The sequence below is a fragment of the Trichoderma gamsii genome (assembly GCF_001481775.2).
Source record: "Trichoderma gamsii strain T6085 chromosome Unknown Scaffold_3.2, whole genome shotgun sequence".
Lineage (NCBI taxonomy): Eukaryota > Fungi > Ascomycota > Sordariomycetes > Hypocreales > Hypocreaceae > Trichoderma > Trichoderma gamsii.
The window spans coordinates 66,553-93,656 of NW_020171340.1; the positions used below are offsets into that span (position 1 = coordinate 66,553).

Genomic DNA, 27,104 nt, shown 5'->3' on the forward strand with positions numbered 1-27,104 from the left:
CCTCGCCTGGTCTTTTTATGGAGCCCGTTCTAACGGGTATACGGAGTAATACGTGCTAATCTCGGTCCCCAGTGCAACTATTTTTTTTTCCTCTCCTCTTCTCTCGTTTCCCCTCTCTCTCAATCTTGACTAACAAAATAAAACCCCTCAATCCCTGCTCCTTGTTGATGATTCCCCCTCTCTCTGAGACAAAAAGCAAAGGGGGTCACATAGGCTACGAGCCCTTCTCAAGCCTGTGGGCTAGACAATGGTTGAGCCATCGCAAGCCAACTCAAGAGAAGAGAGGCACACCTAGCACACCGGGCTGCGTCCCCATCGAGATGCCAACTATTAGCGGTGCTACACAACGTGGCAGGCTGCTCGCATGGCCAGAACCCGAGGCTCAGGTTCTGACCCCCTCCCCCCTCCTTCCTCGAGCCTAGCCCTATTACCAGGTTCAGCGATCAAATCTTGCTTCGTCCCGTTCCCATAATTTTCAGCCTTTTCACACGTGCAGTATATGCAAGAGGCCATGCAAGCCCCGACCCCATGCAGAGCTGGATCTGTGCTAGTTTCAGCTCTGGCCCAATATAGAAGCAAAGGTTAGCCCTATTTGGGGGCCGTTTTCTCGGGGGCGCGTCACTGGCTAGGCGGGAACAATCAACCTTGCGTCTTCGTCTCGGTGACCCAGTCAACACCATTCCCGCAAACCCGGTCTGCCTCCTCCCGGGGGCTGGTGCTGTGATAACGCCCCAAGCTGGGCGCTGCAGCCTCGTTCCATCACCGATGGGCTGCCTTCTGCGCTCTGCGTGACCCCGCCGGAAACCGATGATGACGGCATGAATGGTGCTAATCAATGTCCGTATTGTAGTAGTATTGTCGTTTTATCCCCTGTGAGGCTGAAGAGAAGAGACGGACAAAAGAGTCAAAGTACCCCGTAGTCGGTCGAGCTGTACGGTATATGTCTACAAGATACTTTAATATACATGCCGTGCCGCGGCTGACGCTATCTAGAAGTGGTTCATAATACCCGTTTTTCTTTTCATTACTGTACTATACGGATATTTGTACGTATAGGCAACATATACACTTCCGGAATCGCCTTGCCGGCTGTTTCTACCTACAATGTAGCATCTCTGTCTCAGTTGCAGATACAACCTTTCAGTCTGAATCACTCACTCCTTTTTCCACAGCCCGAAGTTCCATGGGTATTTAGCCTCACCATTCAGGTAAGGCATTTAAGACAAAAAAAATTGTTTGAGAGATGATTGATTTAGGGTAGTTAGCAGTAGCCCTTTTTTAGTTTAATCTTTAGCTGGAACGCAATCCAAAGAATAATGGTAGGAAAAACTCGGGCGGCTTCTTCTTATGAGATTTCACACTCTCGCCCTTATACAAATGCATCGTGTCGCCGGCTTACTCACACACCACACTCACTCATACGCTCATGATACTAGTAGGTCATCCATCATGCCATCTCATCCTCCCTCCTCAGGAAATAAATGATGTTATCATGGTTTTTTTTATCCTTGACTATCTCATCCTTATCCAAATTCCCCCCATTTTGCGTCATTCGTCCCCATCCACCACAGTTGCCTATAAGCGTTTAATACCTTTTTTAATCCTTCTTCATGCCCAGCCTACCTGATGTAGACAAAATATACATCACATACCACATGACCTCAACTACTACTACTACCCTGAACATAACCCGTTTCCCCAATGCTACACCAGAAAAAAAAAAAAAAAAAGCAAAAAGACTACCTAGATACAGTAATAACCAAGAAACCAAGAATCCGAAAGCGCGTTCCACCAATTATCCCTTGTAAATACCAAAAATGGAAAAAAAAAAAGAAGTACAAGAAAGAATGGAAAGAAACAGAAAAGAATAAAACCAGGACAAAAGACAGCAAAGAAAACAGATTCCCAGACACCACCTAGGCAAAAAAAAAGGAGGGGGTACAGTACTAATACAGAATCAGACAAATTCAAAGGCGCAAAAGCGTACAGACATAGACAAGCGCGGTCTACATCTTACCTGTCTGCCTAGCACCTCCAGCTACCCAAAATTCTGCCTACCAATTCTCATTGCAGAGAGATCTCGAGCCCTCCCTAATCGCGTCCCACGAATCCCAGGCCTAGGCCTGTGCATAGAGCCGCAAACACCCACACCGCGGCATATGCAGCAGCCCCGGTCTGCTCAACGCCAGGAATGGTCATGGCGCAAGAGAGGTACGTGTTGACTCCCGTGACCAGTAGAGTCATCGCTGTGCGTAAAATGGCAACCTTGGCCTTGGTCGTATAACCAAAGAAGTTCCACCACACAGTCTCTCCAAGACTGGCCTCAACGGGGTCGAAGTTGATGACACGTTCGTCTTCCTTTGTCTTGCCAGCTGTGGCAAACGGCGGGAAAATGAAGGTACTTGCAGCGGCGCCGAAAAGCAGCGTCACGGGCAGCACAGTAGCGTAAGACGCCGCGTATGCAGATTCGAGGCTGCGGATGCCTGCAAAGTGCAGGACAAAGATCTTGGGCAGCAGGAATCGCAGCGACAGAGCCAGGATGACGGTGTATATGCTCGTTGAGAGGCCCGTGGTGAGCAGCTGCTGAGGGAATCCAATGAGCTCGCGGTTAGGCAGCTTCGAAGATGGATTGTGGACTGCCGAAAAAGGTCGCAGAAGAGAAAAGGGGACCGACGCAGAGACGACGTCCACGGCGAGGGCAGCAATGGCGGTTTGTGGGCTGAGGTTGTAAAATGCGAACAAGAGGTAGATCTAGGCCATCGCATATTAGCACATGCCCAGAGAAACAACAGAGAGTAGGAAATGCCGGTAATTGTACGTACCGCCGGTCCATGGGACAGGAAATCCATCATCGCAACATCCAAACCGTCCAGTCCGCCGAACCAACTCAGCGCAAGCTCAAACCTAAGCAGCCATCATCATTAGCATAAGAAGAAGAAGTACCTCACAGTAGCAAACAACTTACACCCTCCAGCCAGCAAGAATATAAATCTCCTCTGGCGTCTCCTGGCTTCGGCTCACCGTCGCCAACTCCCGGTTTGTCAATTCAGCCACCACGCTGTACCCGAGACTCGCCGTGATGAAGCTAATACCCGCCACGAGCGGGAATACCACCAACGAGGGGATCCTAGCCGAGCGCGCCGCCTTTGTCTCTCCATCCTTTGCGGGAGTAGTGGCGACAACATCATCGACCTCATCAGCGCCACCGCGACGCTTCGGTGTTGTCTTTGCGACAGCCTTGCCGTCTCTTGGCTTCTCCGGTGTGACCGTATCATCAATCAAATCCTCCGCGACCTCGTTTCCGGGCGCTGCCCGTGCAGCCTCGCCTCTGTGCGCTCGCCGTAACGTCGGCATCTTTGTTCTGTTCAAGAGAGGGAAGAAAGAGGACAGAGTCGGAGTGGTTGTAGCAGTAGGTAGTAGAATGCTATCTCGGCTTAGCTGCCAGCGTGATTCCGAAAGAGGCGCGCGTCTTCCTAGGATTGACAAAGTCTGCTGAGCAAATTGTCGCAGCTATAGCGGGATATTTGTCGCGGATCAGTGTTTAAATGCTGCAGACAAGAACAGTTTGTGTGTTTGTTGAGAGAGGGTTCGGAAGCTCTGCCCACGCCCGGCAGCTGTGGGGAAACGTGACGACAAGGTCGCTGGGGAAACAAACCTTGGGCTGCCAGGTCCCCGCAATTTCTGGATGGAGCTCTCATCCCAGCTAGAGCTCAATTTCGCTGCTGCTAGGGTCTACATCAAATTTTTCTTTCCACATCAATCACGGCAAAGGTCGAGAAATTCCATTCTCATCATTACCGCTGCTCAAGTGAATCGCGTGGCAGTCACCAGTTATCTGTTGTTTGTTGGCTAGATTTGGTCTACCTTTTGGCAGTCGTTCAAGAAGACAGAAATTATGCATTAACATTCATTGTCACTGTGCACGTGTGCTTCTTGTACCATGGCATTGGCTTCTGTGATGGTGATGTCTTTTTTTTGTTTTATTTCTTTTTAAACGTCGTGTTTTTATTCAGAATTTCTTCGAGTGTACGCTCGACGCCTCGTTAAATCCTCACTTTAACCTCGTGGAGAAGCAATCTCATTCTAGACCTTGCAGCAGCACATGGCTCGCGTCCAGACAGGCCCTCCACTCCTTGGTGCTGAAGATTCGACAGCGGAGCAGAACCACCCCCAATACAGTTCCATCGAGTATATCGTTGTACAAAGGAAAGGTCGCGCCGATTTCCATCCCATAAGTGATATCCATAATTCATTCCAGAGCAATCCTACTCCGGGGGTCACATTAATATATATAAACAAAAAAAGCGTTAACGATTCGAAGTCCCAAGAAGATTGCTCCGTCCCATAGGTATCCAATAAGTTACTCCTCCATGCGGCCAAAAACTCCGTCGTCATCTTCGTCGCTGCGGGCGCGAGACCGCATGTCGAAATCGTCTTCGCTGTCCTCCATCTTGACATCTTCACTTCCGCGGCGCATCTCACCACGGGTGAAGCTTTCTGGCTGTCTGCTAGGGAAGCTGTTGATGAAGCCGGTGCTTACAAAGGATGCAGCTTGGTCCAGGAATTGGGCTGGGACGGGGGGCACAGGTGGTGCGTCCTCAGCAACTGTTGTTACAACGTTTCGCGAGCCATTGTTGCTGCCAAAGCTGCAGCTCAACAGCTCGACAGCGGCGGCCAACTCATGGTCGTCCTCACCAATCATAGCATCGGGCTGCAGATCGATGCTACCACTGCGAACGTGGTCGAATCCGTTTAGGTTGGGAATGCTGCCGCGAAGGAGAGGGTTTTGCGGCTGCGGGGATTGGAAGCTTCGTGAGAAGATGCTGCCAGAGCTGAAGCGCTTCTCACGATAAGCGGTGGTATCAAAAGTAGGGCCGTCCTCGGCAGTCGGCGGTGGGGTAGTATCAGCGGAGCTCCGACCATCAGCCTGCTCCGAGTAGCCTGAAGCAGCGGGCAATGCCGTCTCTGGCTCGCTCGCAAAGTCCCTGGCAGAGTCTGGAGGAGTGACTGATCTCTCGTCGGGGTTGCCGTTCATTGCGACCAAAACAGATGCGGCTTCAAGCAGCTGTACCTGTTGGTGCTTTGAGATGAGCAACTTGGAGGTGTAGGACCACTCAGGGGTGTGTTCCCATCTAGCCAACGAGTCAACAAATGAAACCCAAACTACACGCATGTTTGCCAGCGTAAAGAAGGAGAGGTAGGGGAAGGGAATGGGAGGGGAGCCGGAGGGAAGCCGGAGATGAGAGGTAAGACGATGTTGCACCCAAAACCTAGGCAAGTACACATATCACAAGGCATAGAGGGGAGGGAGACCAACAGGTGCTTCGTCAAACAGCTGCTGTGCTTGTAGCCTTTGCCGCAAGTTTCGCAGCGAACCTCTACGCGGTTGCTCTTCTTGCCATCCTTGGTGAGAGGTTGACCGTCACTGGCTCGTCTTATGCGGGTTTGGTCGAATTTGGCGGCCGCCTCGTCGCTCGAAAGCTCGTTGGAATCGTCGTCGATGGCGCTCTCCTGGGCTTCTCGCTTCGCATCCAGCAGCGCTGACTTGTTGGGCAGGCTGGCGGGCGGTGAGGGCAGGCTGTCAACCAGGCCAGCCCGGACGGTGGTGTGCTTGGTGATGGTGTTCCGCCTTCCCCCGCTTGTAATCGGAATGGCGCCGCCCTGCTCAGTCTCTCGAATTGCGGCCGCCAGAGCAGCGACATTGGCGCCCGGGGTGGTGATTGATTTTCGGCGAGTTATTCGGTGTGTCGGATTGAGGGCACCGGCGAGGAGGGAGTGCGAGTGCGAGTTGGTTCGGGCGTGGGACTGGCGGCCGGTGAGGGCCGAGGATGCGGAGCTCGACATGGGAGAACGCTGGTGAGTCAATGGCCTCGTGGAAGGCTGCATCTCCTGCGGACGGACAACGATGTCAGCAAAAAGTGAAGCCTCGCCAGCGCCGGGACAAGCCAGATCAGCGGCTCCAAGCCGGACAACGGAATCATCTCATACTTTTGAGGAGGCCATTGCCGAGCGGGCTTGAAGGATTGAGGGACGAACGAAGGATGCTGGACCGTTGCGGACTCAGCAGCAACGCTTTGGATCGTAGATGATGTCCAGCACAGCAAATGTCAAGCTTGACGGGATGATTATTGATTATTGGTATTCAGCACGTGTAGGTGTCGAGGTGTTGAGAGAGAAAAAAAAAAGTTCAGGGAAAAAAAACCGCCAGGATCTTGGTGCAAGTAGTGAGAACGAGAAATAATTATTTTGGGAGGAGCAATACGGCGCCATGGCAAGGGAGTGTGTGTGAGTGTGTGTAGATGCGGCACGGCGGGGGCGCGTGTATTAGCACGGGCATTAGCAGGAGTAGCGGTACTTTACGGACGAGAAGAAGAGCGAGTATGAGTACCAGCGGTACCTGGTACGGAGGAGCGAGGGGAATACGGAGTACGGAGCAGGTACCGCGCACGCCTCCCGAGGGCGGTCGGTACGGAGAGGCACTGGCTGCCGCGAATACAAAGTACAGAGTACGAGGAATGATACATGAGACAAGACACGGTACAGGCACAGAGCACGGACAGAGTAAATAAAGGGCCAGATTTCATTCATTCGTTTAATCTCTCCTTGTTCTCTCCTTGTTCTCTCTTTGCTCTTCGTCTCTTCTCATTTCATCGATCAATCAGAGCACCCCCTCCGGTAGGTACCTAGCCGCGCTTCAGTCAGGAGAGCCAGCCAAAGCAAGGCACCGCCCCAGTTGGTTCTGCACCACACTGTGGCCGTTGTGGCCAAACGTTCAGCCCGTGGGGCGCAGCATCAAATGGCTGGTGAGGGCCACCGCAGCCCAGGCAGGCAGGCAGCTTGAGCGCCGGGCCTGGTTGGCCGTGCTTCCAGTGGCTTCCACAGCGATGGGTCGCCTCTCCATTTCTTTCAATGTTCCATTTTTTGGCTTCAGGTTCCTCCTCGTCTGCACTTGTGTCTTTGTTCGCAGTCGCGCGCGCCCGAAGGTGGGGTGTAGCCAAGGTCTGACTGGGCTATTGGCCCGCTGACCCGGGTTGATCACCAGGTCGAATGGAGAGGCCGTAAAGGGGGATGCTGGAGGCATCTGAAGGAGTAATTGGAGGGCTGAGGCCAGAAAAGGGGGGCGTGCAGCGATGAAGAGCGTACGGCAAGGCCTGAATCCCATATTGGCACTGCTGCACGCTACAGGCCTGGTACAGTGCCGATAAGCTGTGCTCCCCAGGGCCAGGGAGTGTAGGCCTGTAGCTGTCGGTATTGACCAGTAATTTCCATCTCAACTGCCATTTCCCGTCGCCTACAGTACACTATGTTTGACGAGATCATCATGACTATCTGCTGCCGCCAATTGCAACTTCATGTTAATCAAGAGACAGACAGCCAGCAATGTACCGGTACGTGCAGGGAGCGCCAGCACTAACGAAGCCAGGCCTCCCTACTACGGAGCACCAGCCAGCTCAGCAGCGTGGGAGCCGAGTGGGCTGTTTGGGCTTACGTACTGATACGTCCTAGGAAGAGCCCTGGGACGCTGATGGTGCCAGCCAGCGTGTCTCCCTGTCATATCTTGTCAAGCCCTATCATGCTCCCTTGTTCACCGGATGAGCCCCCCGTAACACCTCCGTAAAGGGATGAGAGTTTGCCTCCTATCAGGGCCATGGCTGAGCGTAGAAATTCTGGAACAAAAGTTGGGTTGGCGGAGGGGATCGATGCTGGTACATGGCTTTCATGGCTTCCGACAGGATACTTTGGCCAGACAGGCAAAGTCAGTGGACGGACTGTGTACTTGAATACGCCTCTACGTCGGAAGCTACACCAGCACGAACCGTTAATGCCATCTGGCCATTGCAATTTCGACGCTAGAATTGCAAAGCACGCTGCTAATGGCACAGTAGCTGTTCTATAGCAGTGAACCGGTCCTTACTCATCCGCCATTAGTGCTACGCGTTTAGACTCACATGACGAACGCCAGCCCGTTCTTCGCACGGAGGCACCTGATTCAGTCAAGGAGGGGGGTATGGCTGACGAAGGAACGAACGTTGGAAATGAAATGGGCGACTTGGGATTACAGACGAGTACGACTTTGATTCAAACAACCGCCATCCCGATCATGGGTTAGTGCAGGTGGAAGGGCACTGCATGTTCTTGTAGTACAGCATCAATTTACTCCGCAGTATCGTGCCCTGGGCAGAAGCAAACAAGCAGTAAAATAGCTAATCAATATTAACTCTTTGGCGTGTTTATGAGTCAAGTCCAGCGAGCAGCGAATAATAATCGTCTATGCTGCAAATTGATTCGATTGGCGAAGATGCACGGTAGAATTAATTGCATTGAGAAGGGGGCCATTGGCCTTTTTTTTTTTTTTTTTTTTTTTTTTTTTCATGTACCTTATTTACTTCGTGTACTTGCAATCAATTGCTCACGCCCCTCCGATGCAGGCGAAACGAGGGGTGAGCAATTCAGCTGAAGAAAAAAGTGACAGAGAAACCGAAGAATAGTCGCCATCATATTTCAGCTCCCTCGCTTGTGCCATCAACAAGGTTCATGGGTCAACACTACCACAAAGAGATAGCTAATAGATAAAATGCGTGTTAGATGCGTGCTTGAACATTGGCATTGGCAATTGATAAGAGCCCCAGCCCTATCTCCACGAAACCGGAGCCTGGTATGACTGTAAGTGGCTTGAAAGCGCCAGACTGCAACGCACCTGAATCGCTCCAGTCGATAACTGCGCCGGCGCTCGATGCTCGCAAGGCCGAAGTGGATCAACTTCTCCCCGAAGCCCCGTTTCCACCCCCGCAACGAGACTCCGCAAGGCCTCACTTTCCGTGTATTCACAGAGCTAAAAAGCTATCCGTCGATCTGCTAGCAAGCCCATCTCATCTCGCTACTTTACGCCTGCTATCTCGAGGGGCAAATTAGACGAGGACAAAAAAAAAGTACGGGATGGGGTTTTTCTCTATTTGGCTTTGCGGCCAAATGCGGCTTGGATGAGGGGTTCCCGAAGCGGGGGAAGGGGAGGGGAAATAGGCTTGGACAACACACAAAGATATGAGAGTCTATTGGGAACCGACAAGGTGCGTCTGCCGACAGAGCTACCGAGCAGCAGCAATGCTAACATTCTACGAGCTATTAGGTGGTAATACGTATGGCAGCATGCTCATACGTGTCAATTGGATAGATACGAGGTGCTACTGTCCTCTTACACGCAGCTTCTAGAGGGATATATGCATGTCCGAGCCAATCTTTCCCCGTCGAGTTTCCACAACGGCTTTGCCTCTTCCAGGTAAACAAGGACGACAACTGCTGCACAACAGAAGTCGGCTAAATACGGCTGGGCCGGTCCGGGGAATCGTTAAGCATAAGGCCAATATTCGAAGGAGGCGTAGAAAAAGAGCAAGGCCCCAGATTACAGTCAGCGCCAGTACATTCAAGTACAACTTCATGACAAAGAGGTAGGAAGAGTCAGAGCTCCGTTAGGTTCTTTGTCATCAGGTATAAAGGCAGCCGGTATGATGGAGACGCTGTGGATATCATGGAGCAGACATGGAGACATGGAGCTGGGAATGGGGTAACATCTCGTACGGAGTCAATTGGAATGGCCTTGCCAACGAATTACAAGGGCAAAGAGAGGAAAAGACAAGGAAAAGGATGATAACAACAACACACAGCAAAAGCAAACCCCTGGCGCAAAGCATCTCGGAACACAAAAAAAAAAAAAGAATCAAAAAAGAAAAGAAGAAAAGAGCTACAGGCCTAGAAAGTCAACACTCAGAGATCAAGCCTCCACCATCGCCAACAGCCAGCCACGAGATATAATTACCAGCGGTCGCTTCTCTCCGAATCCCCTACGCCTCAACATCCAGGAACCGGCGTAGCTAACTGGAGTATGCTTTCTTTGGCGGTTAGAATCTCCCACAGCCAGAAAGACGTCGGCTACACAGTGCCTCCAATTCTTAGCATTTGTCTAGTATCAATCCACTCACACACACCATCAGCCATGGCCGCACCCCCCGGCCGTGCGCTTACGCAGGTCACGACTTCCGGCAGCGACTAGGGCAATCCGCCCATGGCACCATCGCAGGCGCATCGAGTGGCCTCAGCAAACCACATTCGCCGAGCCGTGAACCTGCCGTCTTGTCTTAGCTTCGGCACAAATGCACATAACATGTGCTCTGCAGCACTGTGCAGCAGCCGGTTTCCTAATGCAGGCAGCTGTGATATAGATAAGGGCAAACGAGGCCTCCGCGCAAAACACACAAACACCATGAAAAAAAAATTTCCTCCTCTCATGCCTTCTGGGCGTAGACTCAGGCGGCTAAGAAAATGATGATTCATGCCTATGATTGGGTTTCTATTTTCAGCAGGCTCTGGTTTACGGCCGTCTCGGTGCCTAACTGAACGCCCCAAGCTTGGTTGACATGGGATATATGGATCCCGATGTTCGGCTCTACTTCTTCATATTGCCATCCCAACGCCAATGCCAACGCACGGCAGGCTTACCATCAATGCACTCAATTGGAACCTGTCATTGCAAGTGCAATTGGACGAAGCCTTTTTAAAAAGGTTGGAAGGATGAAGGAAAATTTTTTCTCTCTGCATTCGTGCTCGAAACGTGGCAGCCATGGTGGCGAACAATGCCCAACTTTAAATCTCGAATGATGAACAGACCACGATGGTGACATTGACAGGGTGGTGGTAGAGGTAGATCTTCCAGTTGATCGCCTTGCGGGGCATGGTAGCCAAATAGATTTGGTGTCTATCGACTTGGCAATTTTGACCGACGTGCCTGAACATCAACGATGAGCCGGCCTCGAGAGGACCTCCTAGCTAGAGAAGGTCTGTCGACGATCAGTTCTGGGGGGCACGAGCCGAGCCGACTTCTCAGAACCGGTGGAGGTCAGGAAGCTGAATCATCACTCGCAGCCGCCTCCCCCGTAGTGTGCCTCTACTCTGTTTTGGGACCATTCAATCGTTCTATTTCCAACAAGATTTGCTTGTGTTTTCAACTCAAAATTAGACTGTGCGTCGTGGTGACTGCGTGCCCTGCACGTTCCGACCAACGTTTCTTCAGCAGCCGCTCGGTGGCTGATCGGTAACCAATCGGAGCCTTCATCTCACTTCCAAGCGCCCCCAATCATTCTGTCTCGTGCGGACGACGGCGATCATTGGGCCGTGGACCAACCTCAACGCTCTCCTCTTGATCCTGTCATCGGGATCAGTTGAGTAAACGAAAATAAGAAGGGAGAGGATGGCCTTGGCTAAATCGTCTAAAGCGCACGCCTCACCATCTATGATCAAAGAATTACTCATGGCGCGCTTTTTTTCATATACAACTCGAAGAGGATGTGCTACCCAGAGGTACTTGTATCGGACCTCACCAATGATGCACGCATGTCACGTCGTACAAAATGCACGCTCTATAAAACTCGACACCCAATGCGGGCGACTATCGGCAACCTGAATCAAGCAGTCGGCATATAGGCAGAAAGCTCGTGCGGCCGAGGCCTTTGATGTTGTCTTTGGCAAAACATCCATTTCCTCATCTGCGCGCGACGTCCCAGACTTGGTCGTATAGAAAACCGCAGCGATATCACGGCTCCATACCACGCCCCCGCCAGCATGTCATTCTTTATGTAATGATGCCCAAGTTTGAGACATTGCAACTGCTTCTCATGGAAAGTTTTGTCATTTTGACGAGCGATTTTCATGGCCACACTCCTCTCGTTGTTCCAGTACAATAGTACTCTACTCCGTGCGTGAAGATGGCTGAGATTCCATTAAGAATACAGTGCGCAATTTATCGACTAGGATACTGAGGGTCAACAGTTCGCACTGGATCGCGAGTGTGCCGCTTACATGTACAGTCCGTTAACAGTCCGTGAATACTATGGGGCTCCAGTCTGACGCTGCTTCGACGTTTTCCCGCATCTTGAAACGGATCGCGGGCTTTTACTCTGACGCTGGCGCGGCAGTTCATCTTCTTCTGTTCTCATTCGTGGCCTCTCGGAGGGAACGGAGGCCGTTTCCAGTTGCTGATCAATTAGTGTACAATGTACACGTATCATGCTCACCCCTGCGATTTTTCCAACATAGAATTGGCGTCTACATTAGATGATTCCATGGAAGCCGAACAAAGTTCGAAGGCGCAGGCACGGCTGTAGGCTCGTGAGCGGCAGCCGTCCGCCACTTCCGGATGGGTGCGCGGATACTATACGCTTTAGTGCTTCGATGCTGGGGGTGTGTTTTCTCTTTTCAGATTACGGAATACGACGGCTCTCTTGTTGGAGAATGCTTTGATTTGCACGATGTTCAATCGTTTCCTATATGTTGGCCTCTCTGATGCCAATGCCGCAGTCCACTTATTGCACATGAGCCAAAAGAGGGCCACCGAGCCCTTGTTGAATCAATTAACTGGGACCACAGACGATCGGTATTCCTCGATGACAGTCAATTTCTCGATGACAGTCAATTGTTTCAAAAAGGCTGTGGATAGGGCTTGACGATCCACATGGCCGCTAACTACAGACTCTGTGCCTACAGCTACAGCTGTCATATTTTGGCAAGGCTTATTGGTGTTTGGATTACAATGCACCTGTCGATCACATACTTTCTCTTACTGCAGGTCAAACTTTTTATTTTGCCAGGGGGGGTGAAACCAAAGAGAAGAGAAAGAGAGCAAATAAAAGTTTCGAAACGCGCCAAATTATTCTCAGCACAGTTGCCGTTTCTGGGACTCTTTCTTACCTACGTCATTGCGAGTATCCACCAAAATTTTCACCGTGACGTCAGCGAAGCCTCTTTTTTAGCATCACGCCCTGACCAGGGCAACCTTAAAAAAACCTGCTCGGGGCTTTTCCTTCTCAAAAGTACGTGTACGTAATTTCTCAAAGAAGGAAGAGAAAGAAAAAACGACGAACCCGCTATTGTCTACTTTTGAGGGAGTTTCTTTTACTTTTGTTATAGCCCTAATCCTTTCTTCACACCCCTCCTTTTCTTCATACCCCTTTGGCAAAAGACCGAGTGTCTACTTTTTTGGAGATGCCTCAGGAGGTAGAGGTAGATACTTATAGCAAAGTCGGTCGCGGTGGAGCAGGCAATTATGTTTCCTCAAAGCAGGCAGCAGAGGCAGCCAAAGTAAATACTACAACCTACCTGATATTTAGCGCATCCCTTGACAATCTGTCTTGTTCCGTCCCATCCCAAAGGAGAGCTGCCCTTAACCAATCTGTTTCTTTCTCTTGTTTTATAGGACCTCGAAGCGCAACGACTGAAGGCCATCGCCTCCGCCCCGTCTCCGGCCCCATCGCAAGGATCCGCAAGGGCAGGCCGTGGAGGCGCCGGCAACTTCGCGGACCCAGTGCAGGCCGCGCAGAGCCAGGGCCAGCTCGCAGACGAGACGGGCGCCGCGGTGGCATCACGCCTGAAGAGGCATCCGCAGCCTCACCGGGCAGGCTGGTCGGGACGCGGTGGGGCGGGCAACTTCAACGCGGAGCAGGCTGCTGAGCACGAGAGGCAGCAGCAGGAAGAAGAGAAGGGCAAGGCGGCTGAGCTGGACAAGCAGATTAAGGAGGCGGTTGAGGGCGCGTTGAGGCCTCCTCAGAGGGCACACCAACATCAGCGGAAAGAGGAGGAGGAAGAGGAGCCATGATGGTTTTCGTGGATGTGTGATGAACTGCTGTGACTGAGATTGGGTTTCGAGGCCCTGAAGACTGTTAGGCGCAGAATTACGACACCCGAGCTCTAGAATAGATGGAGACTCTATGATTTAATGAAGAAATACCATATACCAATTACCTACCTAGGTACACAGCCTACTACCTATAGCAATGTATCGTCTACACGTCTAGAACAAAGCACGGTTGACCCATGGCAGACAGCCGTCCAGTTAGAGCCGCTTACCAAACCTATCTAACCATATAGTAGCGCCGCAAATCACCGACAATCAAAAACGTTTCAATCTTTATTTATAGAACCCAAATCTCCATTATCCTGAAGATCATTTCAATTAAAACGAAGATCAATATCGAAAACACAGTAAGTCGAATTCCAATCCCATCAGCCAATCAATCCTCCCCCTCCATGGCATGCCAGCCCAGCTCCCCGGGACCGGAAAAACACATCTCCCGCTCGGCAACTCTGTAAAACTTTCCATTCGCATCACCCGCATCCAAAACCCACTCTGCGCCGCAGTCCATCGCCCGAAAGCCGGAAACACCAAAGAATCAACCAATTTTCCAAGCCCATAATACACAACTTCTTTCTTTTTCAAACAAGACAAATCCATTTCCTTCCACACAATGGCATCAGTAATGGCCTGGGGCGCTGGTGTCGCCGTCGCCGCATTCCTCGTACGTTCCCTCCTCTCACAGAAATCTTTCCAACAACTCTTCCGTATAAGCGCCAGAAGAGCGCATTCCACATCCCTCGCATACCTATCACGATACGACCACACGTAATACATGCAAAAGAAACAAGACGAAAGCAAACTGACACTTCATCTCTCAGGGCCGAGCCGGTTTCGTCGCCCTTCGTCGCTCCCGCGGCGGCATCGGCGCCATGGGCAAAGCTTTTTACAAGGGCGGCTTCGAGCCCCGAATGACCAAGAAGGAAGCCTCGCTCATCCTATCGCTAAAGTATGCTTTGAAACCTCTTCCGATAAAAATGTGCAGCTACAAAAACGACATGAATGATGCTAATGCGAATTCGTGCAGTGAGCGATCCATCTCCAAAGACAAAGTTCGCAAGGCGCACCGGACGCTCATGCTCTTGAACCACCCCGATCGAGGCGGCAGTCCGTACTTGGCGACAAAAGTCAATGAGGCGAAAGAGCTACTGGATAAAACTACATGAGCCAGACTGCAATGAGTAGACTGCAACGATCACAACGAAACGGCCGCATACCCCACGATGTAGCGTATTTAATATAGAGCACCGAGGTCACGACACCGCCGCGTTGGTAAAGGGGGAAAAGAACCGGAGTAGCCGGTGTGTATATGCCTTGTACGATATTCGTTTTCCATAGCGATGGCGTTGGTGGGTTGGCGGGCTGAATTTGAGAATGCTATCTAAAGCAACACGCTGGTAAAGTGGTTGTAAGATTTAGAGGGGAGGACTAGCTACATAGCAGATTTGCGGCTTCCAACTCAAACCAAAGAAGAAAGAAAGAAAAAACGGTAATTCTCAACTCAAGACCGTTATGCCCAGGGATCATCCTCATTCTCCAGTTTCTGTTGTTGCTGCACGCCCAGCAGAGCCGGTGTGTATTCTTCTCCTTTCGCCTTTACTTCCTTCTCTCTAATGGCCTCAATGGCAACGCCGATGAGGGCGCGGAGAGTGAACACGGCGTCATTGCCAGCGTTATGCAGATGTTTGCTCTGAATAAGCAAGTCGTTGAGAACGTGATGAAGTCCCTTTCCTTGCTCAGACGCTCTCCAAGCCTGGTGGATCTCTTTTGTGTCTAGCTGCTCAATGAGGCCCTGAAGTGCCAGCACTTCAAAACCTACGCTTGAGAGGTATTTGATATCCTGGCGAACATCGTGGCCGACAAATACTAGCTTACGCTTGTCCTTGATATAGGGCTTCAAGACGGATTCGATCGCCTCGGGAAGTTCACACTCTTCCGGGAAAGTACTCTTTCTGTTTCAATCCATTAGCAGTAGGTCATATGACGACTGGGCAGCGTGATAAATACCCGAAATCGAAGTAGCTGGGACATCCACGAACGAAGCGATGGTTCACGAGGCCCGAGTATTCTTTGGTTCGTAGATGGTAAGCTTTGATGAACTGCCACCAATCTTTGCCAGTGGGCCCTGGTTTCACGCCATTGAGGCTTCTGACATCCAAGATGGCTAATCCAATCTCAGAAATGGGATTCGGCGGCATCTCGATTGCTTCAACGTCCATGCAAACAAAAACAACATCTTTACCTGTGCGAGTGCTGCTACCCCGCAGATGAAGAAAGTCCTGAGTCTCGTGAAGCATTCGTTCTCGGTCCAGTTTGCTTTGGGCGGCCTTTCTCGACTTATTATTCTTCTTGTCTGCGGAAGCGGGCTTTGGTGCCATCATGCCCCAAAGGGTTTCCCAGTCTTGCTGAAGGGCGCCATGTGCCTTTAGGAAGTTGTCCCGATCTTCTTGCTGAAAATCGGGAAATCTGTCCACTTCGAAGGTTTTCTGATCCCGCGATCTCTTTAGATATCGAGGCCGTGGAGTGCCTCCCTGACCAAACCTCATATAGAAGCGATCTTGATTCGTTCCTCCCGGAATTGTAAGACCGGTTCCGAGTTCCCTATTGACGCTTCGTAGGAAGCCTTCAAACTGGACCGTGGGTACCATCACCCGAGGCTTCTCGGCAGGCTTCTCAGGATGATAAACATAGAAACTGTTATAATATTAAAACATGCGCCTCGAAAAGAGCGACGATTTCCGGCAGCACTTACAAGTCCCAGACTCTGCCCTCAAGAATCTTGTCAAAGAATGGCTTGGCCTGTATTTTGCGTCAGCTGTGCATTACTCTTCCTTGCCTGTTCCTTGACGACAACAAAGTCAGTACGTACCCGAGGTCCGTTTGCCTTGCCAATGAAGTGATCGGGATAAGTCTGGATGACTCTCCAGGAGCAAAAGTCGATATTTTCCTCTGCAGGCTCTCCGGTGATGAAATTCGAACAATCTAGGGATACCAGAGGAGGTAACTCTTTACTCTCCTCGCGCTTAGTCTGCTTCTTTGTCGGCAGATGGGTAGTGGAATTCCAAGCATCGTGGCCAGCATCGTATGGGACAGCATCCTTGCCCACTTCTTGCGGCGGCACCACGGTGGGAAATTCATCTTCAGAGTTGACCTCATCTCGCACATGCTCGCCATACTCAAGGCTGACTCCAAGGCTTCTAAGCTTCTCCAAGCGAGCTTCGAGTGGCAAGCCAGGCATGTTGAAGCTGTTGGGCTTTTGACCAGTTGAGGGAAGGTATGAAGTCGCTATGATGGAGAAACTGTGAATGAAAAGTGGATGAGCGTGGGAGAATTAAAGGAGACAGAAAGAGTTTGCAAACAGGCTTGAAAAGGAGAAAAATTTAAGAAAGTGCGGTGGGCGGTCAGAGTGAAGGACAAGGTGAAAAGAAACTGGCGGGCCGCCAATTGGGTAAATTGGCTGTGGCAGGTTAGGCAGGCGTTGTTGACGGCTGCGTGCAGCAGGTCACACACTGCTAGGAGAGAGAAAATTGGACGGTAGCAAACATCAGCAACTATGACGGGATGGGTATCATCAGAGAAGAAGACAAAATGCAAACGCTCAAATGGTGAAAATAGATATCATTTTTTGCGGTGGTTGCCCGGTTTGAGGCTGAAAGTATCGCCAAAATAAACAGCAAACACGTCGTTGCTTTATTGCAGCCAGGACACAAGATTGGCTCTCTCTGCTGCTCTTCCTACCTATGCTTCATCATAATCATAGACTACAAATAACTCTTGCTCTCCCTTTTTTAAAACACATTTTCAGCCTTTTGGTGGTATATAATCTGCCTACACGATACCATATTTATCCTGTACCTATGAACCTTGGCTAAACACATGACACTTTTGGCCCTCGATCTTCACCTCGACTTGTAAAACTGTCCCACAAATTAGCAAACAACAGTCACCAGACTGGCAGTCAGCTGCACTACTCACCTCATCTGCCTCTTCAAGGGTAACCGTAGATGCCTCTGACTGGCTCTGGATGATCAAGCCCAGTTTCGCCCATCGCATCTTGAACCAGAAATCCCGTCGATCGCCACCCAGAGTTCCAGAGAGCAGTTTCTTCTTCAAGTCTCGCACAAATTCATTGTACTGGCCGGGCTCTTCCAGATTTATCAGCTCTTCCCTCATTACACCGATGCTCTCCATTGCCTGGGCGTATTTGTTGTCTCCAAAGCTGTCCGTGATGAGAGATTGCACAATTGCTCCCATTTGCTTTGTCGCATCAGCAATCTGCTCGACTTCTTCTGACGAGTTCAAGGCCCGTTTGAAATCGGGAATTGCATTCTCGGGGCTGATTGATTCCTTCTTCTCTCCTCCTAACAGAGCGTCCACATCCAGGCCTGAGATGGGCTTAACGGTTTCCCTTTGGCGCTTGCCCTTAGCCTTGGGTGGCACTGCAGAAATGTTAGCGAGGAAAATCTCAAAACCAGAGAGTGAACAGTATACTCGCCTTTCTTCACGTCTGCAGCTTTAATTAGGGAGTCAATCGTAGCCTGGACAGTCTCTACTAGTTCTGTCGGAGGCGCTGCGAATCTGAGCAAGACAGGCGGTATTTCGGGCACAGGTCTCTCCGGGTGGACTGCCCGCTGCTTGATTGCATGATTGATGCGATGTATTGCAGGGTTGTAAATCTCGTCAATGGTGGCATATTCAGCTGGCTCTCTGATAAAACGAGGTAAATTAGCACATCAGAACATCGACAGCAACGGTACAATGCTTACCCCTCTTGGTCAATGCCATAGTTGGAAATGTCCATGGCATCCACATAGTCGCTCATCGCCTGGTTGAGTTCATCTGATGGCAATAGGCGATGCTTGGTGATTGTTTGGCCGCTAACAGTAACAACTCTGTCCAGGGGAGGAAACTGGTACGACCTAACATCCTCTGCAAAGGGTAGAGGGACGTCATAGAGGCAAGCATAATTAGGCTCCAAATATGGCATCAACAGCACCATTATAGGATCCTTTTCGTCTTTCGTCACAAGACGGGCCACAGCGTAGGAATCAAGCTCTGACAGCGCCCATACTAGAGAGCTGAATGCTAGTTCCGACTTCTCGTCGTATTTGGCTGCAATAGTAACACATGACTCGCCGAGGTTAAGAAGCGGCTCATACTACGAGATAGTCAGCAGAAGCCCGATCAGAAATATGGAAAAAATATTGTAAATTACCTTTTCTTTCGGTATAAATCCAATAATTTTGAAGCTTTTCTGCGTCTGCAGTTTGGTAACGTTATGATCAGACTCGCTAATGTGCACGGCTGTCCTGCCGTATTCGTACCCCTTGGCCAGAGCTTCAAACTCAACATCACGCTTACCGCCGGGGGCATCTGGGTCGTTGACTTTGTATGTCCTGGACTGCTTGACGGCTGTGAGTTCTACCCCGTCCATCTGCTCATCATCTGCCGCCTGCGAAGGCCCAGCTTGCTCCTCTTTGACTACCACAGTGCTGGCTGTTACCGGCCTAGCGAGATGAGTTTTGAAATATCTTTCAACGCGGACTTCAAAAACTGCGGGGGCGTTTTTTGGGTCTCCCAAAGTCAGTGTGCCATCGTATGTCTTGTATGGCTTGACTGGTTTTGCTCGTGGCTCATTCATGTCATCAATAGCTTCGACAATGGAGGCGAATCTGGCGTCTTCACCGCAGCCGTCCACGAGCTTTTTTAAAGTCTCTTCATTTTGTTTCTGATTCAGACGTTAGAAACAGGTGTGAAGAGGGTATTCAGCGTCAAGACGGTATTATCTTCAATACCTTTATCGCTGGCTTGTCTTCTTCTTTATAGCCGTAGTCAGGAGCATCAAAGTCAACACCCCTTGTACGATAGTCAGCACCAAAATTGCAAAGATCCTGGCCATGAAATGCCTCTTCAACTCACAGGACAGTCAACTCAATATTCGAGTCCTTTATCTTCCGCGCAATATCACCGATATCATCCGGGTCTATCTCGCCTTGACCGTCTGTAACGAGACATATCTGCCGCTTCCACTTGTTCTTCTTGGTGAAAGTGTCAATCATATCGACTGCAATCACAATGGCCGATATGGCGTCGCCTTCCGTGGTCTTGCTCGGCTGTATCTTGGGCTGCAGAGACTTCAGGCCGGACATGGATATTGGCCCCAGCGGTTGCAAGATGGAGATGTGATCGTAACCATCTTCGGCCAGAGTATGGTTGGTCTCGTCGGTTCTGAGTCCCACAACGCCAACACACAGAGTCTTGCGGTTCGAGGCCACGACGTTGCTGATCTTGTCCCACACATAGCTCATGCTCCAGTCGAGATCTGACTCCTTGCGCCCTCCATTGGCGGCTTTCATGGACGCGCCGAGGTCAATGATGAAAACGGTCGATTCCTTATCCGCCATCCTGACCGAGCTCAGCAATCTCGTTTCAATTAAAGGCAGAAAGGGGGTGAGAAGAAAGAAAAAAGAAAAAGTGTAAAATCATCAATTCGTTGTCTATGCCATTCCACACATTAATCAATCAGCCCTTATTTATAGCAGCAGCTGATAGGCCCGCCCCTCGCTCAAGCTTTAGGCAGACGAGCGTTGGTGGAGTACAGGCGCGCAGGTATCGCGACACCACGTGATCGGCATGCATGTCGGGCAAGGTAGGATTCGGCTGCGACAGGCTCAAACACTTAAGAAGTTGACCCGCGTATCACCTCAGCCTGCGGTATTTTGCTCCTTTCATCCGTCTTTGGTGTCGGTTCTCTCTGGAAGAAAACGCAACAATGGCTGGCTCAATTATTGCTTCTGTGGCCCCGTACCACATTATATCGTGGGTGCTCCATTCCGGGTCCCTGCCCAAGTACATGATGAGCTGATGCTAGGCTCCGGCGCTCAACGACTCAGTTACGGCACCGTCTTGGGAACAACTTTCTTTCACGTATGGCTTTTATACCTCTTCTTATACATTCTTGGACCATTGAAACCGTACAATTGCTTACAACCCGCCGTTGCAGACCTTTATCACCACTGTCGTCATGATCCGCTCGGTCGACATCAAAACCTTCCAGGAAGTCCTATTCAAACTGTGGCCCTACTATTTTGGCCTACAAGCTGCCGGCGCTGCTGTCCTTGCTCTTACAACTCCCGGATCTTTGCTCACCCACAGTGGCATTAGCGGCTTCCTTGCGCCGGCAAACCGGTGGGGAACCTTGGTGCCCATCGCGGCCACCTTTGTCAGCAGCCTCGCCAACCTCTTTGTAGCTCTCCCCGCTACTATCAAGGTCGAGCAGGAACGCTATGGACAAGGTGATTTCATACTATTCCACCCTAATGCTTCGCAAGGAGTCTTTGGAGCCCAACGCTAACCTTCATCCCTACCCGACAGGCAAGCGAGACGGAAAGGAGTGGTTCGAGAAGGAGGGTGCTTCGGCTGAGATGAAGGCTCTGAACCGCAAGTTTGATATGCTGCACGGCCTGAGTGCGTCCCTCAACCTGACCAGCTTCTTCGGCCTGTTGGCTTATGGCTTCACGCTGGGTCGCCGCTTCCAGTAGAATCTCAACGGCATCATACAAACTGCAGATGTCGCAGAACATACATTACGATTGACATTGATGGCTCATTGGTGTAGACCTGAGCCACACTCACGCCCAACTCCACTCAAGTGCCGTAGAAGAAGGACCGTCGCTAGGTAGTTATGCAGTACAAGTCAAAAAGCCCCATGGTGCACATTCGTCATAAGAATTCAAATTTATTAACCCGAAAAATATCTCTAGCCTGCTGATGCTCTATCTCGCAGTAGCCCGTCTGAAGCTCGTCAAGGGTATAATATCCTGCCAACCGTTGCGCCACGCAAATATGAACCAAACGTTGCAAAGTGGACGTAAACTCGTCAGTGTAGCCGTCGCCATTGTCGATCATTTCCTGCCAGAAGCATTCCGCAGCGTGCCCTCGTGAAAGGCCAGCAGCTCTCGCTTGGCCGTCTCAAAGTCCCTCGTCTTCTGCTGCTTGTCGTCAGATCGCGATGCCGCAATTTGTGCCCTCTTTTGATTTGCTTTCATCTGTCCCTGAAGGCTCCATCTCCCGGGCTGGCGCTCAAGAGCCTCCTCCACGTCGATGTCTTTGGCAGGCTGGGGATAGTCTCGCAGAAGAGGTGGTAGAGGGTTTGTCGAGACTTTGGGTGGGATGCTGCCGATAAACTCGCCAGCCTCTAAAGTAGGAGTTGAGACGACTGAAGCGGAGGGAGTTGAAAAATTGCTGCCGCTGGACAGACTGAGTGACTCAGAGGTCAGGCGAGGGTTCGTTGACTTGGTATCCATGGATAATGTAAAGGTGTCTAGCGACTCGTAGAGGACGGGAAGTAAAGTTCGAGGTAAGATGCTGGCTTTCGTCGCTAGGGATATAGAGTTATTACGCGAAGTAGTAGCGAATAAGTGTATGCCTCGTCAAGTTCAATAGGTATTCAGAGGTAGAAGAGATGGGAGAGTAGCAAGTATTTGTAGCTGGCAAAGACTTTTTTTTTTTTAGTCTGCCGGGAAGCTCCTCATTTTATTCTACTTTTCTCGGTGCTTCATCGTAGCCTCTCAGGAGCTCACGAGTCAAGCTCCAATCTTCTAGCATAGCCCATTTTTTACAAATGCATGCAGCAAGTGTCTCCGCCATCAGGCTGGATGAGTCTTGCTCTCTCATGAAACCTAAGCGATATTTGGCACACGTGCTATAAGCCAACACGTCATGGGCCACGGATGTAAACGTCTTTTGCCTTGCCTCGGGCCCAACTTGATGTTCTTCTTCCCGTAGCTCCGGTGAAGTTTTTACCGTGAGCGTCGCGCAAAAAGTCTCGGTTTCTGCTTATGATCTGCACTCCAAAAACGCCGCCTTATCTCCTGTCTGGCAGGGTTTTCGTCTTCGGTTCGGCCGGGCTGGCGCCGCTCGGGATCCATAATTCGGTCGCGCCTTGCCTCATTCATTCACCTAACTGGTAGATCCAGGGTCCTTTTCATTTTGTATCGGCTACGGCGATCGGCCAATGCACTAGAGATGCTTTGCCGATAAGAGCAGCAGTATCGAAACTCGGATTGTTTTGACCCTTGTATAGTGTCAAATATTTCAGCACCTTCTATATTCCAAGCCTATGACTGGTGCTTTCCTAGGAACAATAGGGACATCATGAGATGGAAAAGGAGCAGTGATGTGCTTTTTTAGCGGCGCAGCTATATACGAGATGAAGCAGCCCACTGGCCTCAGCTGGTGAACACGTTATGCCGCATATACGCAGCAGAATCACCAAATTTCGGTATTTTGAAAAGCTAAGGAAACTCGTACGCCCAATGCTAACTACCTATATGCTTCAGGCCTCTATTGATGTCTAATCATCGGCTCACTAGCTTTAGGCTGCCTAGGGCGACGACTGCACATCCGAGTAGACGATGTATGAGACTTCGCCCAAGAGCAAGTAGTACATGCAGCTGCTACGACTTGGATGGTCTTCATCGGATGCTGCCTACTCCCGTGACGGAAGACCCATGCTTTCAGTGCTTCATTACTCCATGCATGAATGCCAGTAAGGCCGCTATACATCCTGCAGCTGTCTAATAATGCATTTTAAAAATCTTCAGCGGATGAAAATCTCGATGGAGGAATTCTATTACACAGCAATAACCCCACGATCACTTCCATTGGCATAGAGTTCCCTCTGCTCCATACACACGCCCGCTCGACTTATAGCCCAACGTCAAAGGAGACTGACTACGTGTTCTCCGTATAACGAGTATATTGGGCTTCAAGTCAACTGCTGCCCGCAATGCCTGGTTCCCGGAATCAAAGGATCCCCGGATTCTGGTGTCCGTATAAGCCGAGGTTGATTCCAGCATTGAATCTCTTTCCATGCCTCGTATTTTGCGCCACAGCAAAACGCCATCGGCGTAGTGGTTCGCTGTCAAAAGTTGAAGGCTACCCCCTACAATGACGTCGTTCGGCGCCGAAGTTTTCCCTCCGAAGTCGCAGGATTTCAGCCGCCTACCCTATACCTTTCTGTCGAAATTCGTCAAATCTACAGAATGCAATCGAATCTCACCCGTGCTCGTCGAAGTAAGCTGATTGAATGATGAAAATCCTCCTTTACTAAAATTAGCGTTGTAGTGATCCTCTTGGATACAACGCTGCAGCTTATTCCAGCGGCTGCAGCGTGGACTTTGCAGCTGTGATATGACTGACTAAGCATAATCTTACACCGTTTCCAAGACGCCGAGTATCCTGACTCATTATGAAGAGCCTACTAACCTATTCACCGCTCGGCTGGAGATTGTTTAATTGAGACGGGATTGTTCTCGTCCAGGTTTCAATTCTCCATCATCATAAAATCTCATAGACGCAAAGATGGCTGCAACGCCGAAATACCTCACCGGCGACAGCGCTGGGATCAAGGAGTTCATTGACAAGTTTGACGTGAGTGATTTTACCTTTGCTTCCAAACCCACATATAATGATAGCCTCACTCACAAAACACCATAGACGTTCTTGTTCGACTGCGATGGTGAGCAGACTCATTTATTGAATCTTCAAGTAAATTCTCACACAACTAGGTGTATTATGGAATGGAGACCATGCGTACGAGGGCGTCCCTGAGACAATCACCCTTCTCAAGTCAAAAGGTTTGGATGCCGAGAGATGACCGAAAAAACCATCTTGAACACTGAAAGCTTACCGCTCACCAGGCAAGAGAGTTGTCTTTGTAACAAACAATTCTACAAAGTCACGGGAAGACTATGTCAAGAAACTCGCCAAGCTAAACATCCCCTGCGAGGCCGAAGATGTCTTTGGCTCCTCCTACTCCGCCGCCATCTACATCAACCGCATCCTCAAGCTGCCTCCCGGCAAGAACAAGGTCTTTGCCATTGGTGAGTCCGGCATGGAAGTCGAGCTGGCCTCGGAGGGCATCCCCTTCATCGGCGGCACGGACGCCAGCTTCAGGCGAGACATCACGCCGGCGGACTTTGAGAACATTGCCAACGGCTCGATGCTGGACCCGGAAGTCGGCGTTGTCCTGTGCGGCCTGGACTTCCACATCAACTACTTGAAGATTGCGCTCGGCTTCCACTACGTCCGGAAAGGCGCCGTCTTCCTGGCGACGAATGCGGATTCCACGCTGCCCATGCACCACGAGTTCTTCCTCGGCGCCGGGTCGTGCATGATTCCCCTTGCTTACGCTCTTGGCGAGCAGCCTACGGTGCTTGGAAAGCCGAGCCAGGCCATGATGGACGCCGTTGAGGGGAAATTCCAGCTTGATCGCGCCAAGACGTGCATGGTGGGAGACAGACTCAACACAGACATCAAGTTTGGCATCGAGGGAAAGCTGGGTGGAACATTGCATGTGTTGACGGGTGTCCATCAGAAAAAGGACTGGGATTGCGAGGACCCTGTTGCCGTGCCTGCTTACTACGCTGATAAACTGGGCGATCTCCTTCAGGGTGCATAGAATCATTTTAGACTACCTATACTCTAGATTAGATTTCCTTTAAGACGACATGGTATGATATCATAGACATATAAAACAAGAATATCCAAAAAACGACTTTTCAAGATTGCCCTTCAAAGTTTTCATGAATGACATTGTGAACCATAATCTCATTAAACTCCTCCTTCACACAAAAAAATGCTGACAGAGCGAGGCCATTACATTTGAAGAATCTCAGGACTGCGTGCCTAATACTCATCCTTTTCAACCCTGCTTCTTCTCTTGGCCTTCTGCTTCGCCTCCACGTCCTTCTGCTTGGCCTCTACTTGCTTCTGCTCCGCGCGTCTAGCTAGATCGCTCGACCTGATGACTTTTGGTGAGGGGGTCCTGTAAGGGGCCAGCGTCTTGGGAATGAACATGCCGACGTGCTTCTGGTATGCCTTGTACTCTGGGTATTTTCCGGCGGTGATTCTCTCAGTGAGATTGGTGGACCCCTGGAAGAGCAAAACGAGGAGAACAGCCCCGGTGCCGGCCCAGCTGTACGGAGTGTTGGCGGCAAAGCAGCTCCACGAGTAGAGGATGAACCAGATAGACTGCTCGGCAAAGAAGTTGGGGTGTCTGCTGTATGCCCAGAGACCCTTGGCGACGAAGCCCCGTTCCAGTTCAGCTGACGTGTATCCACGAGTGAGCTCATCATCATCATGATATCTGTACTTTGCGGTTTGGTAAGCCCATTGCTGGCCGTCGCTTATGAATTCGCTGACGACAAGAAGGACCTCGACACCGAAAAAGACCAGATCGACCGGTTGAATGCCAGGCTCCAACTGGGACGACAGTAAAATGACGTACGTTGGAACGCCAGAGAAGAGAAACAGGAGAATGCACTGGAAGAATGAGATGAAGGTAAGATTGAAGATGAACCACAGGATTGGGTGAGTTTTCGCCTTGACAATGTTCCTGTGAAAAATTAGCTTCCTAGACGTCATTTCGAGGGAGAGTCAAAGGGCCCTTACCATCTGTAGTCTTCTGAGCCAATGCTGTAGCCGCCGCGCCTCCAGTAGTTGTACGTCAGTCGAATCTGAGACAAATCCCCGTGTCAGCAAGTTTTTCGTGATTCACGCCCCAGATAGACGGCAAGTGACTCAGACTTACACTCCAGATCGTAGTAAATGCGGCAATCAAGTCCACCCGATCATGCGGCACACCGGCCAGACGAGCCCATATCGCGGTGTGGACAACAAAGAGGTTCGGCAAGATGCTCCACAGGCGGTCGACCTGCGAGTAGTTGCGGTTGATCTCGGACGCGATCAGAGTGAGAAGCCCAAAGACCAGGGCAAGAAAGAAGCCAGAAACCAGCGGGTTCGTCGTCACGTAGACGGACTTTATGCCCTCGAGGCTGCTAATGTTCTCCCAGAAGCGGAAGGGCAGCTCGTAGAGTTGCGGCACGAAAGGCTCAACGACCTTGCGGTAGTCGACGCACTCGTGCAGAGATTTCACCTGCGGCAGCACCATGGCGGGAGCTTTGAAGATGTTGAACGAGGCGAACAGCCTGTCGAGCGCAGGCATTGACTTTATGTAGCTGGCCATGGCGGCGCGTAATCGATCGTGCCGTATTACAGTTTGTCTTGCAATCGATGACTTGCCGCTGTCTTAGTAGTATGAGTGAAGGTTTGCGAGCGTGGCGGACCAATAAAGGGGCCGTGCCGCCACTGATGGGTTAGCTCTTTGGCCGATGTCTTCAGCAGGCGGCGTTGCTGCTGATCGAGGCGCGGCTTAGCGTCGTGTTTCAGCGCGCGTTTGCCTCGAGCTTCAGCGCTGTGATGTGCTGAGCTGTTGCATTAAGTGCGCGCGCCGTGGCACAGAGTTTAGGCAGGAGAGCATGAAGCTAGCGGCGTGGCGGGGCTACGTGTGATGAACTGGAGGCGAGTGTACATGTTTGAGGTACCTACCTACCTTGCATGAGATTGGTCCATGCTGGGTAAA

The 27,104-nt window shown here is 50.8% G+C and overlaps 8 protein-coding genes across 8 annotated transcripts; 4 read left to right on the forward strand and 4 right to left on the reverse strand.

Moving 5' to 3' along the window:
• Window positions 1-2,091: 2,091 nt before the first annotated feature.
• Window positions 2,092-5,886, reverse strand: TGAM01_v201039 (hypothetical protein; the record flags this gene model as incomplete). Its single annotated transcript, XM_024548674.1, has 5 exons — window positions 2,092-2,751; window positions 2,823-2,904; window positions 2,966-3,424; window positions 4,365-5,132; window positions 5,318-5,886. The coding sequence occupies 5 exons, from the start codon at window positions 5,884-5,886 to the stop codon at window positions 2,092-2,094; spliced, it is 2,538 nt and encodes an 845-aa protein (XP_024406490.1).
• A 7,146-nt stretch (window positions 5,887-13,032) lies between these two features.
• On the forward strand, window positions 13,033-13,642 carry TGAM01_v201040 (hypothetical protein; the record flags this gene model as incomplete). The annotated part of the gene is made up of 2 exons (XM_018806722.1): window positions 13,033-13,128; window positions 13,244-13,642. 2 exons carry the CDS (start codon window positions 13,033-13,035, stop codon window positions 13,640-13,642), a joined length of 495 nt encoding a protein of 164 aa, XP_018660015.1.
• Window positions 13,643-14,291: 649 nt separating this feature from the next.
• TGAM01_v201042 (mitochondrial import inner membrane translocase subunit TIM14) lies at window positions 14,292-14,844 on the forward strand (the record flags this gene model as incomplete). Its single annotated transcript, XM_018806723.1, has 3 exons — window positions 14,292-14,342; window positions 14,500-14,627; window positions 14,706-14,844. The coding sequence occupies 3 exons, from the start codon at window positions 14,292-14,294 to the stop codon at window positions 14,842-14,844; spliced, it is 318 nt and encodes a 105-aa protein (XP_018660016.1).
• Window positions 14,845-15,188: 344 nt separating this feature from the next.
• On the reverse strand, window positions 15,189-20,082 carry TGAM01_v201041 (ATP-dependent DNA helicase 2 subunit 2; the record flags this gene model as incomplete). The annotated part of the gene is made up of 11 exons (XM_024548675.1): window positions 15,189-15,630; window positions 15,686-16,372; window positions 16,431-16,477; window positions 16,548-16,977; window positions 17,582-17,595; window positions 17,654-18,106; window positions 18,151-18,385; window positions 18,445-18,836; window positions 18,894-19,406; window positions 19,474-19,534; window positions 19,598-20,082. The coding sequence occupies 11 exons, from the start codon at window positions 20,080-20,082 to the stop codon at window positions 15,189-15,191; spliced, it is 3,759 nt and encodes a 1,252-aa protein (XP_024406491.1).
• A 229-nt stretch (window positions 20,083-20,311) lies between these two features.
• On the forward strand, window positions 20,312-21,219 carry TGAM01_v201043 (hypothetical protein; the record flags this gene model as incomplete). Its single annotated transcript, XM_024548676.1, has 3 exons — window positions 20,312-20,605; window positions 20,682-20,973; window positions 21,053-21,219. The coding sequence occupies 3 exons, from the start codon at window positions 20,312-20,314 to the stop codon at window positions 21,217-21,219; spliced, it is 753 nt and encodes a 250-aa protein (XP_024406492.1).
• Window positions 21,220-21,582: 363 nt separating this feature from the next.
• Window positions 21,583-21,984, reverse strand: TGAM01_v201044 (hypothetical protein; the record flags this gene model as incomplete). The annotated part of the gene is made up of 1 exon (XM_018806726.1): window positions 21,583-21,984. One exon carries the CDS (start codon window positions 21,982-21,984, stop codon window positions 21,583-21,585), a length of 402 nt encoding a protein of 133 aa, XP_018660019.1.
• A 2,059-nt stretch (window positions 21,985-24,043) lies between these two features.
• On the forward strand, window positions 24,044-25,142 carry TGAM01_v201045 (hypothetical protein; the record flags this gene model as incomplete). Its single annotated transcript, XM_018806727.1, has 4 exons — window positions 24,044-24,112; window positions 24,179-24,200; window positions 24,250-24,318; window positions 24,382-25,142. The coding sequence occupies 4 exons, from the start codon at window positions 24,044-24,046 to the stop codon at window positions 25,140-25,142; spliced, it is 921 nt and encodes a 306-aa protein (XP_018660020.1).
• Window positions 25,143-25,369: 227 nt separating this feature from the next.
• TGAM01_v201046 (hypothetical protein) lies at window positions 25,370-26,708 on the reverse strand (the record flags this gene model as incomplete). Its single annotated transcript, XM_018806728.1, has 3 exons — window positions 25,370-26,078; window positions 26,135-26,199; window positions 26,274-26,708. 3 exons carry the CDS (start codon window positions 26,706-26,708, stop codon window positions 25,370-25,372), a joined length of 1,209 nt encoding a protein of 402 aa, XP_018660021.1.
• Window positions 26,709-27,104: the final 396 nt, after the last annotated feature.